Below are 21,225 nucleotides of genomic sequence, written 5' to 3' on the forward strand. Positions count from 1 at the left end.
CAGACTATGTTGAAAGGCCCCATATAAAAACCTAGATGGGTAGGTTTAAAATCAGAAAAGGAATGTGTTGGAGACGCTTTTTTCTTTTTCTTTTTTTAACTAGAAATAGGAAAGATCTAGTGACACAAGATATCAAAAGCTATGTCAAAATTACATGTGAAGATAAGGATCCATGGTTAAAGCTAAAAGTAAATAGCTAATCACTTAGACTACAGCAATCTTAGTTTGGGGAAAAGGTTGACATCCGCAGGTCAAAAAGTTTGTGTTGAGAAAACAACTTCAGAACAAAAGTCATAAAATCCTGGCAGGGACCTTTTGAGGTCGAGTCCACACACTGTGGCAGAGTGGGTTGCGACCCCGTTTTAATGGGGTCCCCAGGGCTGGCTTAGACTTGCTGGGGCCCAAGGCCAGAGCCAAAGTCTGAGGCCCACCTCCCTGGGGCCAAAGCTGAAGCCCAAGCCCCTCCCCGTCTGGGGCCGAAGCCCGAGGGCTTCAGGTCAGCGGGGCTTAAGTTACAGGGTTCCTGCTGGGGCGGAAGCCCTTGGGTTTCAGCTTTGGCCTCCCCACCTGGGGTGGTGGGGCTCAGGCTTTGTCTTTGGCCCCCCACCCAGTGCGATGGGGGTCGGGCTTTGGTTCAGACTTCAGTCCCCCACCCTCCTGAGGTTGTGTAGTAATTTTTGTTGTCGGAAGCGACTCGTGGTGCAGAGACGTTTGAGAATCCCTAGGCTAGTGGCTCATGCTACTGATGAGGGGGAAAAGGTAGGGAGACAGCAACTATTGTTGGAAATCCGTTAATTAGTTTCTCTTATTCACAGAGCTGGCGATGGTTTTGATGTGAACTGGAAGGGGTGTGGAGAGGAAAAGAATGATGGATTATAGGTGGATTAAGGGAGAATTAAGAATCTAAAATGAAGGAAGCAATGGAGTACAATATCTTTTCAATTTTGTAAAGGATAAACCGAAAACTCAGTGCTCAGTGTAGGAAGGAGTGAGGGGTTGGGGATGAAACAAAGTAGAGAATAATAATAGTCTAAAACAAGCACCATTGCATTCTGCATTGTTTTTCATGTTGGCTGACAGAGACAGTTTGTACTTGTCTGTACTTTTTTAAATATACTGTGGAAATAAATTAGAAGAGACCTCCCTACATTTCACTGTGATATTAGCAGGAAAAATTCAAACGGAAAAAGTTGATCATAAATGTTGTGTCTCAGCAGTGCTTCTTAGAGCAATGTAAATGAAGGAACATGCCATTTCAGTTATGTTTGTCGCTTTAAATATGATATGTCCAATTATCTTTCTTTTGGGGTTTTTCATTTAGAAGTTACTACAGAAGAGGAGAAAGATGGTGATAAGAAAGATACATCCCTTTCAAAATCAAAAAGGAAGCATAAGAAAAAGCACAAAGAAAGGCACAAGATGGGAGAGGAGGTCATTCCATTGAGAGTACTCTCAAAGTACGTTATGATACGAACTAATATGTTTATAACATTCAGAGTAGGTTTCTGAAGTTAGTAGTCCAATTTTTGTGCTGATTGCCATCTTTTTGAATGGTATGGTATATAGTCAATGGTATTAACCTGCTTGAACTGTAGGGCAGTAAAATTTTTTCCCCTCCTAATCAGTTAGCTGCTATAAGCTCTCAGTCAACATTAAGACTGCTGTTTTAGGAGTAGTATTGGGGAAAATATTATTTCCACCATATGGTGGGATGTTAGCTATATTCAGACCATGAAAAATACACAGAACCCTGCTGTCTTTGTGGCAAGTAACTTTCAGTAAAATTTTAAGGGCTACAGTTCTCACAGCATATGTTGATCACAATCAACCCTCCTTCTCTTCCCTGCAATTAGGTTCATTATGGAAGCTTCTTAAACCTAATTAAGAATCTCTCATTGACCACTGTTGGATACTGAACTAAATGAAACTCTGGTCTGTACTTTGATGGCATTATGCAGTTTGCATGAGGCAGACAGGTCTACTTTTTCTTCATGTAAACTGAGAGGACTAAATTACACCAGCGTTGCATAAACCTTTCAGTTTATGGACCATGCTTTTTTCCTTCCTATTAAAGGAATTAAAGTGCCTGAGATAGTAAAAAGAAAAGGAGTACTTGTGGCACCTTAGAGACTAACCAATTTATTTGAGCATGAGCTTTCGTGAGCTACAGCTCACTTCATCGGATGCTCACGAAAGCTCATGCTCAAATAAATTGGTTAGTCTCTAAGGTGCCACAAGTACTCCTTTTCTTTTTGCGAATACAGACTAACGCGGCTGTTACTCTGAAACCTGAGATAGTAAATGTTCAGGATTGAACTTCAGGCTTTCAGTTAATTCTTCCAACAAGTTAAATATTGTTTTTTGCACTTGTTTTCCAATTAATAAAAACTTAGCTTCAGTTATGATTTTACTATCCATGCAGACTGTTGGGTCAGTCATGGCACCAAATCTGCTATTAGAAAGTCACTTTTCTCCTGTGTAGTCCCATGATGTGTGTAGGTAATGTTTCATATATTTTACGTGTTTGTTTGGAAACCATATTATGATACTCTTTTATAAAATTTAACAGGCAGAACAAGCTATGTAGCTTATCTTGTAACTAGCAATAAGTTGAGTCTTGTGTGTGGTAAGTATTTATGGGATAAAAGCATTAAGTTTCCATTTTAAATGCTGCTTTTTAGCCAAGCTGTGTTGCCAGGCCCTTTAAATTTAATGGGATTCTTTCAAAAAGGATACTTTTAAAGAGTTGTGGATAACTATGTTGTACTTTCTTAGATCCTTCCAAGATCAAAATTTGAATTGTTCATGATTGTTGATTAGTATATTCTACAAGTGAACAGACCAAATTAATCCCCAGAAACAAGTTTATAAGCAGGATCTTTTACATGTTTAAACTGTTACCCAAATTTAAATGCCTTCATGTTTTGTCATAATGGTATATGTGAATGTGCATACTACTTTTACACCAACATGCCACTGTTAACTTTGTGTGACATTTTCAAATAAAAATAACTGTCCAATAAAATATCACAAGTTTCTAAAGTTTTACATACTTTATTAAATATTCAATATACAATATACAATGCATCTTTTGATATTTATCTGAGAACATCTTGTTTCTTTCACTAATTTGTCCAGTATTACATTGCTATTTCCTGTAATATCTATTTGTATGTCTTACAGTCCATCACCATTGCTAAAGTGCAATTCCAGCTTTTACACAACAGAGTTGCATATTAGCAACAGTAGTGGCCTGCAGTTAAGATATTTTACAAGAGATATTTACAGCGAACTTCAGATGAAAATGTAAATTGAGTAGTTTTGTTTATTTATATTCCTTCTAATACTCTTAATACCAACATCTCATTGGATTTAAAAAACAGCCATCTGTTGCTCTTTGTGTTGTATGCTACCTGGAAAATACAAAAAATAGGTAGAAAAGCCCCAAAATACAGTACTATCAAATACAAACAACAAACTATCAAACACAAACAACATTCCAACTTGGGGGGCCTCCAGATAATCAGTGTACTTTTAACCAGTGTACTTAAAACAGCATTGATCTGTAAATAAGCAATTAGGATTCACCACAACTAAAACATGGAAGCACTTACTTTTTCAACCATCCAGCAAGTACTTCCATGTTAAAGTAGAGGGGGTCCTTTACAACAAAGACTTAACTATTTTTGCAGGAAGGAGTGCATAGCTGTTATGAAAAGAGAAACTAACCTTGTATATAGAGATGCATTAGTGCTGTGGAGAAAAACAGAGCATTGACTTCCCCCTGCCCCCCAGAGAATTTCAAATTTATGTCATGATGCCAGTCTAAGCCATGGATTCTGTCTAAGTGCTACTTACCTCATATGGGCAGGATTTCTCCCTTAGAGTATGTTTTAAATTACTATGGTAGGGTATTTTTGTATAGTTGAAATCTACAATGCATGGAATGTTTTTGCTACAGATTAATTACAATACTGTAAATCTGTAGTCCTCTTAGGTTTCCACATCAAATGTTTTCTGTGGAAATGGGCATTTTTTTCAGTGTAGATGTTCTGCAGTTGAAAAATCAGGATTCACCATCACTAAAACATGGAAGCACTTACTTTTTCAGGAGCAAAGCAAGTACTTCCACATTAAAGTAGTGGAGGTCCTTTAAGCTGAGACTGCAGACTTCTGTTATGCCTCTTTTTTCTGTAAAATATAACTACATATACGAATTTGTTAAAATATATATATAGCATGCACATTCAGACTGGTATTTTCTAATAGTAGAGTAATATATATAATATAAAATGTAATCTTTAGGCAGCATTATTGTTGTGAAAAATCTGAAGTTTGAAGTACAAACAATAAGGGTTGATATTTTAAAGGACAGACTTGGTAGCATTTGTTACTTTCTGCACATTTTAGTTTTCTTTCTGAGTTGTGATCAGTCTATTTTCTAGAAGTGTCATAAATTCAAGACACTCAGATCCACCACCACTGAAACATAGAAGCACTTTTTCTAGGCAGCAGGTACCCCCATGTTAAAGCAAAGAGGGTCCTTTAAAAGTTGTCAGTAAATACCTCACTTGTAATAATCATTAATATTAATTACAACATACTCTCACTTAAATAAGTTGACCAGCAAAATCATACTAATTTTTTAAAATATAAATATAATTGTTACCTGACCCATATACTGGTCTTGTCTGAACACCAACTATTGTATAATAAGAGATTTTACACAATAGGTAAACATGATTTCTTATTTTTCCTCTTGTTGTGTTTATTTCCTTTTATGGGTTAACAAATCCTGTGACACAAGAGCAGAGGCGAGGTTCCTGTTTTTTCCACATGCATATTCCAGGACTGAGATCAGGATTCACCTCTACTAAAACATGGAAGCACTTACTTTTTATAGTCACAGAAAGCACCTCCATGTTAAAGTAGAAGGGGTCCATGTAAACCAGTACTTTGCAGTGTCTGCTATCCTTTTCCACCAGTTCAGTACACCTGCTGCATGAAATATAACACAAGAATATTACATTTCTGTTCATTATTGCATAGTAGAAATGCTTCAGAAGAACATTATAAACATTGAATTACTTGCCTGGCTCATTCCCCATGGTCTTCTCTTCCTTTTCAGTCTAGTTAACAGGGAGTGCCTCCTCAGGCTCTTATTTATACCATACCTTACTACAGAGTGGCTGTTGCCTTTTTATCTCAAAGAATCATTACATGGCTCTTTTGTTATTTTAATGTCTTTGCTCTGTGAGAACAGTATGATCCTGGGTGAGCTAGATGCTTTTTTGAAGTATACAGTTGTCAATGTTAACAGCTAAAACCATTACCACAAGATATCCTCCTCTTTAAAAATCCCCTATCAGCTTGTTTGATAGCACAGATTAGGGTAACAATGAGTCGTTCTCACAGTGGCACTATAGGCATTGTGTTTCTTTGGAGCAAAGCTCTAGCTGTTTGCAGAAACATCTCCATGTTAAATGTATGTAAATATATAAATTGCTTCCATGCAGTGTGGATTTTTTTAAAAACTCTAATGCATTTGAATAGTAAGGAATGTTCTTATCTCTATAGATTTGGGGGGAGGGTGAGTTTAACCAGTTTTTTTTAATCAGTGAATTTTCTAGAGAAAAGTGACTAATTTTTAATATAGTAAAACTAAAGAGGGCTCAGTGAACTAACCAGTACTGCATTAGTGTCTGTGCTCTGTGTAATTCCAGTTCCAAATAATATGTCTGATTTACCAAAGCATTCAGAATGCTTTCTGAAGAAGATGTAATACATATGGCAATTTTTCAGTAATTTTGTTCTCCTGTTAGTATTTATTGAGGCCATTTAGAAGATAAAACCGAAGTGGTAATTTAGTCAGATAACCATCAGACCCTAGACAGCTATATAAAAAGATGGGGAGGCCATTAAGCGCAACAGGGGAGAGTCTCAGCTGGTATATATTGCCATAGCTCCAATTTACACCAACTGAGCATCTGCCCCCTGATGTCAGCTATAGTTTGTGTATTTTATTTGCAAGTCATTTTGACCATGTCAGCCTATCCCCACTCTCATTCGCTATCAAGATGTTGACTGTCACCTCCAATCAGTCCATGATGCTCCATTGCCTCCATTGCCCACTTGTTAATTTTTCAAACAAGCACCCTTGTGCCTTTTCCATACTGTGCTTTGCGCTTGGGGGGCACTCCCCATAAACAGCTTCAAAGCTACCTCATTATCCTCCTTCAAAACCCTCTTCAATACTTGTCTTTTTCATCATGCCTACAAAAATTTGCTAAGTTAGACTGTTGATATACTGAGACCATGCCTATCATGCTGACCATTGTTTCATGTTCTCTATGTATATAAATCTCCCCACTTGTATTTTCCACTGAATGCATCCGATGAAGTGAGCTGTAGCTCACAAAAGCTTATGCTCAAATAAATTTATTAGTCTCTAAGGTGCCACAAGTACTCCTTTTCTTTTTGCGAATATTGTCTTGTTCTCTTGTGCTACCCCATCTGTCTCTATCTGTTGTCTCTTGTCTTATACTTAGATTACGTTTTTGGGGGCAGGAACTGTCCTTTTGTTCTGTTTGTACAGCACCTAGCTGGGGTTCTGGTCCATGACAAGGGCTCCCAGACTCTGCAGTAATACAAATAATATCATAATTTTGTCTTCATGTTTGCAATGGCTTTTTTAAGTCTAATTATTTTTGCACAAGTATTGACATGTTTATTCCTAAATCTTTGTTTTACATAGGAGTGAATGGATGGATCTGAAGCAAGAATATTTGGCCCTTCAAAAAGCCAGCATGGCTTCCTTAAAGAAAACAATGTCCCAAATCAAATCTGAGTGTGTGGAGAAGATGGAAACAGATAGTGGTGTACAAAAGCGTCCTCAAACAAAAAATGTCAAATGTAAAGGTTTTTCTGATCTTTATATTGTGTGTTTTTATGATGGGGTTGTTTTTTTTTTAATGCAGTTGGTGGTCATTAGAGTTTGATATTCTAATAGAACTGGAGACTAGATCTATATCAAAATAGTTCCACAGTGTACTGACTTCTCTGAATGGAAAAGGCAGAGTGAAATAAAGTTTTTACAACACTTCATATTAAAGGAGCTATCTTATATAAAATAAATTGTATTAATATTGATTATGATTTATTGCATTATCTGAATTAATGAATAATCAAATTATTTAGAAAATAATCCAAGATTACAAAATGATCTTTGGTTTTGAGACGTTTAGTTTAATTTAATGATAATAGTTCATAGTAAACTAACACATGTATTGCGGTAGTTTCCATTTAAGGACTGTCTATATAAGTAGTGCCTCCATGGTAGTCAGAACCATGTTTCAACTCAGTTCTTGACAGTACAATGCTAGCAAGGTTTCTGTGGTGAGTGTAGATGGGATAAACGGTGTTCCAGACAGGTTTACAAAACTATATGGTAGAAACAGATCAGGTTATGATTCACCCTGTTTAGTGACCAAGGTACTGTACACTGTTTGTACCTACTAACTCACAAGAACTACACTAAAACATTTTTCCAACAATAATAAAAGTGCCTTACGCTGTTACTGGGTTGCACTGGATCCCCTGAACGTCTGTCCACAAACTTCTAGCCTAGGAGTGTTAAACCTTTTTCAGCACTCTTCAGGATTTGGGGTGCAAAGATCCTTACCATAGGTCGTGTTTAAAACTGCAAAAGGACTTGTATATGGCCCTTTTTTAGGAGGGATTTCTAATTGATTCATTCATTATGCCTGGTATTGTCACTTTGGTTTTTATCCTTTGAAATACTAGTCACTGCCATCAATAGCCATATATATATAAACTGATCCAAACTAAGTATATATCCATTACAGCAGTGTTTGGTATCTGTTGTTTCATTCAATGTCTGAACACCACCACAAGATTTATTGCATTGTTTGTGTGATTTTTGTAGTTATCTTGTGTTTGTCAAGTTAATACATGTGAACTTTCATTATGCTCTTTTCCTCTTCAAATTAACAGCCACCAGTGAAGATTCTGGTCCCCCTGAGAAAGCTAACACAATGGGACCACAGTTTGTGAATGGAGTAATTGTGAAGATCATTAGCACCGAACCCCTACCAGGCAGGAAACACATCAAGGTAATGCCTTTGTAACCTCAGGGCAGCTGTTATCTTTTCCCCTTATACCATCCTGAAAATGATTGCCATTTAAACAAGTCATATTGAATTTCTATCTGGCAACTAGCTGTATACATATTTCTGAATAGTACCCATTAATGGAAGATTTCATTAAAGCAGAACCAGTTTGAGAGAACCTATATCAAAACCAAAAGGAATAAAAGCTTTGGGCAGAGGAAAGCGCTCTTCCAGAGAAGTCAAGTTTACCATGAAAATAAGTTTTATAATACAGATTTACTTTTTACTGGGGGTGAGTTGTTTTCTCCTTCCATCACCAGCCCTGACTGCTCCACCCTTGCAATATAGGTATGACAGACATCAGTTGAATTCTGTATTGTTAAGAAAACAAACAAAATAACTATTTAAGTTACTGGTAAGCTGTTGTTACTTCATATAAAGGCAAAATGGATGATAGTTGCTTAATATAGAATAATCTCTATTAAAAATAATATACTGTGCCAGTCATTTTTTACTGAACTTTTTTTTTACTTAATAAGGTTTGCTCATCTAAGAGGAACTTGAGGCCAATAAAGTGCTGCCTGAATGAGAGTCATAAAATATTTCCCTAGGTGACTCACAATTATTCTAAAAATGCCATTTATGTTGCATGTGGCTGTATGTAATTTGATAAATGAAATAACATGTAAGTGTTACTTATTTTTGTGCTTGTCAAATTGGTATTTTGGCCTTAGTTTACACAAAACTTGATATAAATTTGCAGCGCTGTGACGTGATAGAGGACCAGCATTCTTTTTTTATTATTTGCAACTTGCAGCTTCTTATGTATTTTTGGTTGAGATAAGAAAGAATAAATAGAGACATGAATTTGTGCCTGTTTGGGGAAACACAGAAACTGATGGTCATTTTTATCACTTGCCCCTAATTTAAATAGGAAACCTCCATTTCAGAAGCCCCGGCACAGTACTATATGAAGTATTAGTGTATGCTGGTTCTTTTTGTGTAGTTAGGGCTCTGAATTATTATATGGACTGAATCAGTTCTTTTATGACACTTAAATCAGAAGGTTTAACACTTGTTTACTGTTTGAAAAGCATTCATTATGTTATATTGGAATGAATACTCTGTAGATCATTTAAGGCAATGAGAAAACTATTTCAGCCCTGGTCTTGCAAAGACTTATGCAATTGCTTAATTTTACAATCCTGTGAATAATACAATTGAAGTCAGGGTGGCTAATCATAAGTGTCTAAACTTCAGCATGTGCGTAAATTTTTGCAAGATCTGGGCCGTATCTCTCTCTCTGAAAACAAATTGGTGATATGCTTTCAACTGAATCAGTCTTATCTATTTAGGTATTTATAAGCAGCTATCTAAGATCCAAGAGACATTAATGAGAGAATGTCTGACCTCCTCCCTCCCCCTCGCTCACTCACCACTTGTAATAGCTAAGCGCTGTTCAATGTTTGTCTGCTCTTACATGTTTTATTATGTCAGGGTTTGTGTTACAACATGATATATATAGTCAAGGGGATAACAAAGTTTTGGTCTTGTTTGTGTAGATGAAATCAAACTGTATTAGACCTTGGTATTTTCAGATATGTAAATCAAATTACTTGCCTGATTTGCGTCAGTCTTAAAAAATAAATGATCTGACCTGTGACTTAGCATGAAAATTCTCAGGGGAAAATAAAGAACTGTGAAAATATGAATTATAATAGAAAGTCACTCCCATCTTAACTGTGGAGTCACACCATGACTAGAGAATAAACAGGGTAGACATAACATTTTACAAAATGTTACACAAAAATATTACTATGTTTTGGCTTATTTTAGGAAATTATGGAAATATTCTGTTGCTGGTCTGGTCACCTCTATGTTGTAAGTCTAGGTTTCAAAGTACATTCTTGACAGATGTGCAAAATATCTTTTGCTGGCTTATTGCATTATTTTTAATGTAACATTATTGCTTAAACATTTCAATTCTTGTTACCAAAATGTTGTTTCATGCTACTGAGTGGAGGCACTTTTCAGAGATCAACCAATAAGCAAATATTCTTGTAAAATTAATTTTGGTGGTCTGAATAATTTTCTGTGGAAATGTTAAGTGGGAATACCAAACTTAGGGGTGAAAAGGTTTTGTTTGGATCACACATGGTCTTATCAACCTAGGTGCTGGGGGAGTTTAAGATTCAGCCTTGCAGCTGGAGGGTTAAAAGTAGTGCCTAATTCTTGCATAGAAACATTTTTACTTGAAGTAAGTACCTGCTGTGAATGAAATTGACTAGGAATGAGTGATACCAGTTAATTTCCCTCACAGCAAGTTTCACAGGTAAGGTATTTGATTGAAAGAGTGTGTGTGACTCTCTTCCTTCTTCGGCTGCTGGTGTCAGTTTTCAGGCGGAGATCATTTGATATAGGAGAAAAGGAACTCCAGTATCCACCGTAGTGTTCCATGTACTGATTTCCTAACTTGTTCACCATTCTTGAGCTTTTTCTTTTCATTTTCCACAGTCCTAACCTTAAATAAAATATTTAGGTGTGGAAGTAAATATATTTTTGTTGGACTAACATATGAAATGGAAATACTATTGCATTACATAATTCTTCTGCTGTCATCCCTCCTAATGACTGTAAAGAACATCAACAAGGGTTAGCTGTTGTGTGGATTCATAACAGATGTAGCCTGAGCTTGGGTTCTTGAAACATACAACTCTGAGGTAAATTATATAGTTCTCGATCTAGTAAAAATTGACTGTTCATGGATTTTCTTCTGAAAACTCAATAAATGTTAGCCAGAAATTATTTGACGTCAGATTCGTTTATTAATGTAATAAAGTTCCACTTTCACTTCCTTGTAACTGACTTTAGAGAATATTTCCCAAGCCATTTCTCCTTTGTGTACATCTTGGATTTTCAAAGGACAGTATTTGAAAATACTGCAGTTTATTTTTGTTCTGGCTAACCTGTCTGAGTTCTCTTTTGTGCCACAGGATGCTCTGGCAATGATAGCTAATGTTGCTTATGTTGACATGCTGGAAGGAGATACAGAGTGTCATGTTCGGTTTAAAACTCCTGAAGATGCACAGGTTGTAGTGAAAGCACATAAAGAAATTCAGATTAAAAACAACTGGAAACTAGAGGTTCTAACTGGTAAGAGGTTTATTAAAATATATGCATAAGAGACAGCTCCTAGGAGCCAAGAGCAGGACTGTTGCTGCATTTTAACTGTATTGCTGATATTCAGTTAAGATACTTTTCTGCGTTGTGTATAAATTACAGAATCAATATTTTGGTTTTATATCATTTTTTCTTCTTGTTGCTATTCTCCCTTTTCTACAAAAACTAAAGCGTCGAAACCTCAAACATAGTATGTCAATTTTTCTTTAGTCTGAGTAAAATGTGTTGGTATTTTAAATTGGTTGCCTTAACCAGGCCACTTAACTTTATTCTTACAAGAGTGGTCATTTGACTTTACATAACTTCAACTGGCAGATCACTTTTTGGTTTCAGTGACAATGGACAATTGTCACTGCGGTGAACCATATTCCTATTCCACTCTTCAGCCTCATAATTACAACGTGATGGTGAAATGCAAGAGTGTGTCCCTAGGACATTTGGAATAATGAATTTTATGGAAATTTTTTACTAGACTTGCTGATGACTATACAGGTATAGTTAAAGTAATAAAACTGTCTTAGTTTGGATGCAGTTATACTGGTATAAAGATGTACTATAGCGTATTGCAGTTAGGGAAGTGGAGCAGATGTATGTTAGTTCTATACTTCTCTCTGCTAGACAGAAGAGCCCATTACTAAAGATTTGTTCCCGCATGTAGATACTTACAGACTGTAATCAAGTCACCCCTTAACCATCTCTTCATTAAAGACAAACAGATTGAGCTCCTTGATCTATCACTATAAGGCAGGCGTAGCTATGCCGATGTAAGTTCCCGGAGTAGAACAGACCTAAGAGCAGAGGTGGGCAAATTATGGCCCACGGACCACATCTGGCCCAAGGGACCTTCCTGCCCAGTCCTTGAGCTCCCGGCCGGGGAGGCTAGCCCCCGGCCCCTGCTGTCCCCCTTTCTTTCCTGCCATGTGGGCAGCGTGGCTGGCTCCTGCTGCTCTGAGCATCGTGGTAAGGGACGGAGAGTGAGGGGGTTGGATAAGGGGCAGGAGGTTCTGGGGGGCAGTCAGAGGACAGGGAGCAGGGGGCGGTTGGATGGGGCAGAGGTTCTGGGGGTGAGGGGGTTGCATACGGGGCAAGTCAGGGGACGGGGGAGGTTGGATGGGGCGGAGGTTTGGGGGCGGTCAGGGGACAGAGAACAGCAGGGGAGGTTGGATAGGCATGGGAGTCCCGGGGGGCCTGTCAGGGTGCGGGGTGTGGATAGAGGTCAGGGGACAGGAAGTGGGGGGGGGGGGTTGGCGGTCCCAGGAGGGGGCGGTCAGGGGACAAGGAGCCAGGGGGGGTTGGATGGGTCGGGAGTTCTGAGGGGGGCGGGAAGCGGGAGGAGGCGGATAGGGGGCAGGGGGCCAGGCTGTGTGGGAAGGCACAGCGTTACAGTTGCGCAACCCCGATGTGGCCCTTAGGCAGGGGTGGGAAAACTTTTTGGCCCAAGAGCCATAATGTAAGTGTTTATTTGTTATGTTAATTCTTAAGCAGAGTTCAGTTGGAAGTTTGTGATCTCCTGAAGGCAGCAATATTTCATTTTGCGATGAAGCCTTGCATTTAAACTGTTCCAGTTCTGAGATCCAAAGACAATCTGAAGAAATACAGCATTTAGTTTTCAAGTTATAATTTTACTATTCTTTATTTTTACTCTGTTTTTTGCCTTCGGTATTTTAGCATTGTCAAGTAAGACCAGAGTATTACAGTTGGGGTTGATGGACCTTGGCTTTGCGGGGGAGATTCTTACTTTACCATAGATCCCTTTCTGGGTTTGTAGTGCTCTCCAAGTCCTGGCTTAGGATTTTTTTTAAAAATCAGCTAATTGAAATGAAAATAAGTAACTTTTAACCATCAAAAAATTTCCCAGACTTGACCTCAAAACAAAGATGATTTTTGGGAAGCAAATTTTCTCTGTTTTTTTTTTTCCCTGGGCCTTCTTCCCGCACATAAAAATATTCTTTTAGATTAACACAAAGTCAGTGGTTGAAGATTTATATGTATGCCTAATTGTGTATTTAAAACTACCTTTATTGCAGTAAGCAAGCTTCCATTTTAAAATAAGGTTTTCCCCCTCTCCTAATGAAAAGCGATTAACCTGTTCTTACACGGAAGTTCCTTCCGTACTGAGAACTGAAGTGCCAGGTTTCATCCACAAATATTGTTCACATGGTTATACATATTCAAATAAGTTGACCTGGCCATGACAGATGAAATGCTGCATTCTTTATATTGGATAACCTTATTAATACACTATCGCTTCATGTGTATGTCAAGGTGATCATGAACAGCGGTACTGGCAGAAAATTTTGGTGGACAGACAAGCTAAACTTAACCAACCTAGAGAAAAGAAGCGAGGCACAGAGAAGGTAAAATAAGTTTGAATAGTGGATTGTCTGAATTTATGTTTATTTTTGTGCAACAGTGATTGAAATATGATTTCTGTGATCAAAAGCCTGGGTGGAAGGGAAATATCTGTATTTTTCCTAAACTTTGTGATCTTCCACTCCACTTTCATCTCTTATCTAATCCTGGTGACTTGGGAGTAGAGTTTACAGTCAAATGCAGCAGTAAAGTAGGGAGCACTTGGTTACTGCAGAGTCCGGTCCAGTTGCTACACATAAAAAATAAAAATGAATGATTTGCCCACCTAGACACAGGTGTTCTGAAGCAGTCACTGCTAATGAGTGTTGTGTTTGCATGTAGTTAAAGAATTCTGATTTATGGTTCTAAGAGATAAGACAGCTTTACATTTAATGGAATAAACTGATTGGTCCGAATAGTATTTTAAAGCTGCAAAACAATGCATTTCAAATGGAATTTAAAAGGATTTATGTGCTCTTCCATGATAAAGTTAAGGGGTCTGATTATACTAGCATTGCCAACTCCTATGGTTTTTATTTGGTGTTTTCCTTAAACCCCTAGCTCATGGTGTCAGGCAATTGCATGAGAATCTCGGCTTTTATTTATAAGTAAGCTCACAGCCCTCATGGTTGTTGAGAAAACCCTTAAAGTCTCAAAAACCAGATGGTAAAAAAAAAAAATCAAAACCTTTATTTTTTTTAAATTATTATTATAATTTGGAGCTTGACTCCATTTTTAAGATTGAACAGTTTGGATTGCATACACTGTGTTGGAGACCAGCGCATGAGGAATACTCCCTGCTACATCTGTGCTCTTGTATGTGCACAAACTCGCACATTTGCTGTCTATGGATGAGATTCTGTGCTACATCAGAACTTAGAGCAACAGGGCATGGAGGGGGCGTGTTCGGAACCCTCACAATTCTATGCTGCTCTGAGGGCCAGAGTGGTCCCAGTGGAACCTAGGCTCTGCCCATAATAGCTATTCTTGCATAACCCCCTAGTGCAGACACAGCATATGCCGACAGGAGGACTTCTGTCAGCATAGTAATACAGTACCATCAGTACCATCTTCCTGAACAATATTAGCTATGCGTACAGAAGCCCTCTTCTGTCTGCATAGCTGTGTCTATGTTGGGGGTTTTGCCAGCACAGGTATATAGCCCAGGGCACGGCACAGCTAGATAGCCCAGCCCTAAGGCCAGGTCTACTTTACAAGCATCTGCCACAGTCCAGTATTGCCAACCCCAAATGATGAAAAGGTCATGAGTCAAGCTCACCAAAAATCATGAGATTATGTAAAAATAATAGATTTGGACTTTATTTGTCTTCTGCTTTTTGAGTCTTTAGGATGCACTGGGGTCACATTTTGAAGCTTTTTCCACAGCCACAAGGTCTAGAAACTTACTTTTTCTTTAAGAATGAAAGATGAAATCATCACATATCCACTTGACTCCAGGAGCTGGGGTTTTAAGAAAAACAACGATTATCATGAGAGTTGGCAACACTGTGATCTGGCAGAGGTGGGAAGAACTGTGTTCCCTGAGTGATATAGCTGTGCTGACAAAAGCCCTTAGTGTAGACACAGTTATATTGGCAAAATTGCACTTTTGCTGGTATAGTTTTTCGTTTGCAGAAGCCGGTATAAGTTGTACTGGCAAAAGTTGAATCCATACGAGGAGTGCTTTGCTGCTATAGTGTAATAGTATAACTATACTGGAAAAGCACTCCAAGTGTACACCTGGGATAAGTTGCTGCCCAGAATCTTTGTAGAACTGGGCACTGGTGCTCCACCTAAAACTCTCCTCCCACCCTGTTGTACCCCTTAAACCCCTGTTTGTTAAGGGGTTCTTGGAAGACTGCTTGTAGCTGTCATCTTCAGTTCCTGCCCTGGGGAATTTCTCCTTTGCCTAGATCTGGGGCTTTTAGAGCCCCTTTACACCGCTCTGTCCCCTTTATCTGGTGTACAAGGGCTGGAGAAGGGGTGAAAATCTCCCCTTACTTCTCTTTTGTCTTGATCCCCATATATCCACTGCAAGTAAAGTCTTGTGTTTGAATTTTAAAACAACCCTTTTGTTTTCACTTGTAAAACTGGAAAATCATCTGGTTTTCTTTACCAGTCTTAGTTTCCCAGTTGCATATATAGATGAAAAGGAAAAATCTCATGTGGCTGTATTGCTGCTTCCTTCTTCAGGTAAAAATGCTATTAGAAGCAGTATTTTTTACATATAATTAATTACTGATGTTCTCTGAGCTCTCACATAGATAAAACCACCATGCAGGGATTTGTTGTTGCCATTTTTGATTAAATGATAGATTTTTAGTTTTATTTTTTAAATCAAGGGTTTGATTTGACTTCAGCTGGGGTTGTGGAAACTCAGCACCCAGGTTTCTAGCACTTCTTGTTGTGAAGATAGTACAGTATTTGCTGTGCAAATTGATGTAAGGTAGCCTGTAATGTGTAACTCATCTAGGATTGCAAAAATAAACTCTCAGTTCTGCCTAACAATAACAGCAGCAAAAGGTGCAAACTCTCACTCCTCCCCCTCTCCCATCACCTTTCAACCTGGAGAGGTGTTAGCTTCAAAGCCTAGTCAGGTCTATTTAAATGCTAACATTAGTAAGCAAGGCTTTTTGAGAGGAATGATTAACGGAAGTCAAATAACTTTAACTCTTTCACTGCTCTTTGATAGTCTGTGTTCCAACTGCAATTTTCAACAACTCTAATATCTGTTTTTTGCCATGCTCATCATTGTTCATTTATAACTGTCAAACCTTTGTTAAAGATCCTTCAGAATTAGTTATGTTTTTTTTCTTTAAAGTCACAATTTAGGAAAGCAAGAAAATTATGGTAGTAAAAACTTTCATAATTAAGGCTGTACAGTTCAAGACATTACAGTTAACTAATATTGGGAATGGGCAACAGGGGATGGATCACTCGATTACCTGCTCTGTTTATTCCCTCTGGGGCACCTGGCAGTGGCCACTGTTGGAAGACAGGTTTCAGAGTAGCAGCCGTGTTAGTCTGTATTCGCAAAAAGAAAAGGAGTACTTGTGGCACCTTAGAGACTAACCGATTTATTTGAGCATAAGCTTGTAGCTCACGAAAGCTTATGCTCAAATAAATTGTTAGTCTCTAAGGTGCCATAAGTACTCCTTTTCTTGTTGGAAGACAGGATACTGGGCTAGATGGCCGTTCTTATGTTCTTAGCATTAAAGGGATTTAAAATCCTATTTCTTTTGTAATTTACACATACAAAATTACTCTTTGAAGATGTTTCTAAAGCACTTTATAGATAAGTGTTAATCGTGAATCTTGTATACAAATACATGCACTTTATATAGTCTGCATAGGATCATAATTCTAGTTGGAAACTCATCTATCATAAAATCAAAATTATCTTCCAATTATATGAATGAATCTGAGGGTGACAGGTTGAATACTTAGAGTAACAGCCATGTTAGTCTGTATTTGCAAAAAGAAAAGGAGTACTTCCGATGAAGTGAGCTGTAGCTCACGAAAGCTTATGCTCAAATAAATTGGTTAGTCTCTAAGGTGCCACAAGTACTCCTTTTCTTTTTACATTGAATACTGAAGATCAGGATATATTGACAAGAGTATTTGTCAGACTTACCTGGTACTTGGCTCTTCTCTAAAGAATTATGCAGTGTTCTTTTTGCTCTACGCTCCAGCTTAGGCTCTGCCTACATTACATAAATTTGCCCCAGTGTAATGTTTGAGCACTGATGTAAAGTGGGGCTTACAAAGCACTACCATCAATTCAGAACAGGGCTGTGTGCTCATGTGGTTTCTACTGCAGTACAAGCATTTGGTGCAAGCACAACAGTGTGAACATGCACAATTGTTTAGTTTAACAATTTTATATTCATATAAGCAATATAGGTGCAACTTTAAATATAGGTAAAGGCTTTACAGTGGTGCCCCAAAGTTAGCTGCATTGGTGTAAGCCCTGCTCTACATATGTGCAGTGTATCTACATTAGGGAGTTAGGCTAGGATAACTGCATCAGTGTCGTAAGTGGTGCAAGTTTCCCTAGTATAGGCTGGGTTTTATTCACAAGAACCTCTGTCTTCTTACACACTTGCTACCTAGACTTGAAAGAAATTGAGGTACTTTTGTCTGTTCCTTGTTTCTTTGCATTTTCTCTGCTTCCTTTACTATAGTTCATCCTACGTATCTGCTATGACATGACATCTGGATTGTGTTCTGGAGGATAGTGAGGGTGCCATGGAGTGAGTTTATACTTCTGCTGTTGCAGTACACAGGGCCTATCTACATACAGACTTGCACAGATTTAGTTAAATCAGTGCATGCCCCAGTATGGATACTAAATGGCATATATCAATTTTGACTCAATATCCTCCAGAACACAAGCAAGATGTCATGTTTGTGTGGACAAGACTGCAGTTTTTTAAAGTTGGTGATTTGAGATAATTGATAAGATTCTGTGTCTTGGGGTGAATCTCAGCAGAACTTGTCATCTGTCTTTTGCAGATTTATTAAAGCCCTAAATGTGTACAGTGTATATATGTAAGATTACTTTTTTTTTTTAAAAAAAGTACATTTCTTGAGGGGAAAAAAAAAAAAGTTTCATAGATGTGAGTCACCATGGATCCAGTGATGGCAGAAATTTCCTGAAATTCTCACTTTTGTTTAAAATAAACAGACTTTTAGGTGTCCCATTTAATTTCTTCAGAATGGGGACAAAAAAAGCTGAATCTGCAAGTTGTTAACTTAACTAGTAGTGCAGTTTGCTTCCCACAAGGGTAACACATGAATATTTTTGCATTTCATACTACCTTGGACTGAGAGCTTTTCCCAGCTATTGTTCTTAATCTCCAACGAGTGAGGGGAAGTTTGCTTTTGAGTTATGTAGTGTGTGCTGTGATAAAAATAAAGGGAGAGGGGTTGAAAGTATATGAGTAGAAATGGAAGAAAATTTGCAGCTCACATGTTAATTGTGGTTTGAAAAACTGAAGACCTCTCTTGGACTGGCATAATATTTTGAGCCTGTGTTGAAGAAGAAAGAGGGCCCTCTGGTCAGCAGCTGGACAGTGGGTGATAGAATTGCTTTTGTAGTGGGAGAGTTCCCTGTGGCAAAACAATATCCAATATTTATTATTATTTATTTTATTTTTAAGATTCCAAGTTGTCCCAGTGTCTTCATGGTGAGGTCTGTGTGCTGCTGTGCAAGAGACTTGGTGTTGATTTCCTGGCTAGGCTCTCGAGGGCTGGGAGTGCGGAGGATATAGCATGCTCAATCTGTAGGGGAGCCACTGCCTCACATTCATTACTCTGCACCAACTCCTGTGGCTCAGCTACCAGTGAGGGTAGAGCTCCAACAATGGCGCTGTCTGTCCTCCCTCTGCAAAGGTGGTAAGATAAGTTACCATGACAGAGAGTCTCAAGGTTAGGGGAAAGGTGCAAGGCCCTTTGGTCAATGATGCAAATAGTTGTTAGGCAGGTTCTGTTAATGCCAGTTAAAATGGGACTCCTTCCCTGGGAATGTTTGGGGTGTGTTTTTTTTTTTTGTTTGTTTGTTTTTTATTATACTATATATAATGTAATATCCTTTTTAAAATTATACAGGCAGCCTTGGATTTTGAGGTTTGTTTGATTCACAGTTTTTAAAAGCTATAAATGGTTTATTTCTAAAATGTACAATCATGTCACATTGAAGGGTTGAGAGAAATTGTCAGTAATACCACAATTTAACATTTATAATTTCAGGTTTCAGAATAGCAGCTGTGTTAGTCTGTATTCGCAAAAGAAAAGGAGTACTTGTGGCACCTTGGAGACTAACAAATTTATTTGAGCATAAGCTTTCGTGAGCTACAGCTCACTTCATCGGATGCTCACGAAAGCTTATGCTCAAATAAATTTGTTAGCCTCTAAGGTGCCACAAGTACTCCTTTTCATTTATAATTTCATACACCTTACAAATATTAACTAATCCTCAGCCCCTATCTTATCAGGGTACTATCTCCATTTTACAGATAAGGAAACTGAAACACAGAGAGGTCATTGATAGAGCTGGCATTTGAACTCAGGATTCTTCTGTCCAAGCTCATCCCTGTGGCCAGTACTGTTTACATTCAGATGAGTAGTTATCTCAATCTAGAGGATGGGCCTCCTTCTGCATTTCAGTCTTTTGTCTCTCCAGAAACTGACTCTAGAAAATGACATAGCATTCCTGACAAATTTATTTCTTTAAGGTTTGATCCTGCTATAGTTAAGTAAGTAAGAGTTTGAAGCCTCAAAGAACTAGTCCATTTAAAAATGGCTATGAAGGTCGTGTTTGAGGTCTTTCCTCCCTCTCTCCCTTCCCCCACTTTTGATGGGACACTGGGATGGAATGTTGAAGGAATGTTAAAGACACTAATCTGTCCAGAGATTAAGGGAAAACTTTGTGCTATTTGTGTACTTTGTGATGCTACTGAGCAAAATAATATCAGGAGCCTCTTCATTTTTGCAAAAAGAAAAGGAGTACTTGTGGCACCTTAGAGACTAACAAATTTATTTGAGCATAAGCTTTCATGAGCTACAGCTCATTTCATTGGATGCAACTATCAGAGAACTATGCTCTGTGCATGTTGGTTCAACTGTTCAAAGATTAGTTATCTTCTGTGAGACCTGCTAGCATGATTATGACTTTGATATAAACCTGTAATCTGAATGCAATTTTTCTTTCACCTTTACTTAAATGTTATGGTTTTTGTTTTTGTTTTTTTGTAGCTGATTGCCAAAGCTGAAAGAATGAGACTTGCAAAGACACAAGAGACAAGTAAACACATCCGCTTCTCTGAAGATGACTGACCCAAAATTGATTTTATTCTATAAAAGGATATTTAAAATAGTCACTGGATATTTTAACTAAACCATAAACTGTTCTTATGAAGAAGTCAAAAACAGTCCATTTGCTTCATAATTCTTCAGTGTGCAATTTTATTCCAAATCCCATTTTTAAATATGCTGAGTGTTTGCTGCTCCTGAGCCTGTAGGTAAAGCTTTCTGGGAAAATGTATCGAACAAGGTCTTGCTTTGTTTTACATTTAGTTTTTACTTCTGATGAATTTTTGTATATTGCAGTTTTATAAACTGAATTACAGAAAAGACCAAATAAAACGTTTTAGAAATTGACCATATTAATTTGACTTTTGTTTTAAAAAGGTCAGCAAAGAGTCATGTGAATAATAAAGCTAATTTATGTTAAATAAATTGAGGTCTCTTTTTCCTCCAGAGTTTGATGGAGGAAGCAAAGTAGAAAGATTGAAATTATAGTAAAAACTGGATAATTATATCATCTAAAATCATATTTAAATACTTTAAGGCTGTCAGAATATTGGATTGTCACAGAGATGGTGGGCAGGCTGAAAGGAAACCTACTGAATATGCCAAAAATTAACTTAACACCTCCTTCCTTATAAAGATCTTCTTTGGAACAAGTTTTGCAAGCATATCTGTGAGGAAGGTAAATAAGAAAACATTTACATTTGTTATTTGAGAATTCTAGTTCCATAAGTAATTCCTATTTATAGCTAAA

The 21,225-nt window shown here is 37.8% G+C and overlaps 1 protein-coding gene across 3 annotated transcripts in view; it reads left to right on the plus strand.

Annotated features, from left to right (window-relative positions):
* The window catches only part of LARP7 (La ribonucleoprotein 7, transcriptional regulator), a 36,094-nt gene extending 15,272 nt beyond the window's left edge, over positions 1-20,822 (plus strand). For 2 of the 3 annotated variants that reach the window (XM_075127582.1, XM_048846857.2), the window contains 6 exons: positions 1,322-1,457; positions 6,755-6,912; positions 8,014-8,132; positions 11,123-11,282; positions 13,575-13,666; positions 20,418-20,822. In XM_075127582.1, the coding sequence (XP_074983683.1) occupies positions 1,322-1,457; positions 6,755-6,912; positions 8,014-8,132; positions 11,123-11,282; positions 13,575-13,666; positions 20,418-20,498 (746 nt within the window). In that variant the 3' untranslated portion in view covers positions 20,499-20,822. Of the gene's footprint in view, positions 1-1,321; positions 1,458-6,754; positions 6,913-8,013; positions 8,133-11,122; positions 11,283-13,574; positions 13,667-18,823; positions 18,856-20,417 lie in introns of all 3 variants that reach the window. The other variant, XM_048846858.2, reaches the window with a different exon arrangement.
* Positions 20,823-21,225: the final 403 nt, after the last annotated feature.

This window comes from Caretta caretta, chromosome 4 (assembly GCF_965140235.1).
Source record: "Caretta caretta isolate rCarCar2 chromosome 4, rCarCar1.hap1, whole genome shotgun sequence".
NCBI classification, from domain to species: domain Eukaryota; kingdom Metazoa; phylum Chordata; order Testudines; family Cheloniidae; genus Caretta; species Caretta caretta.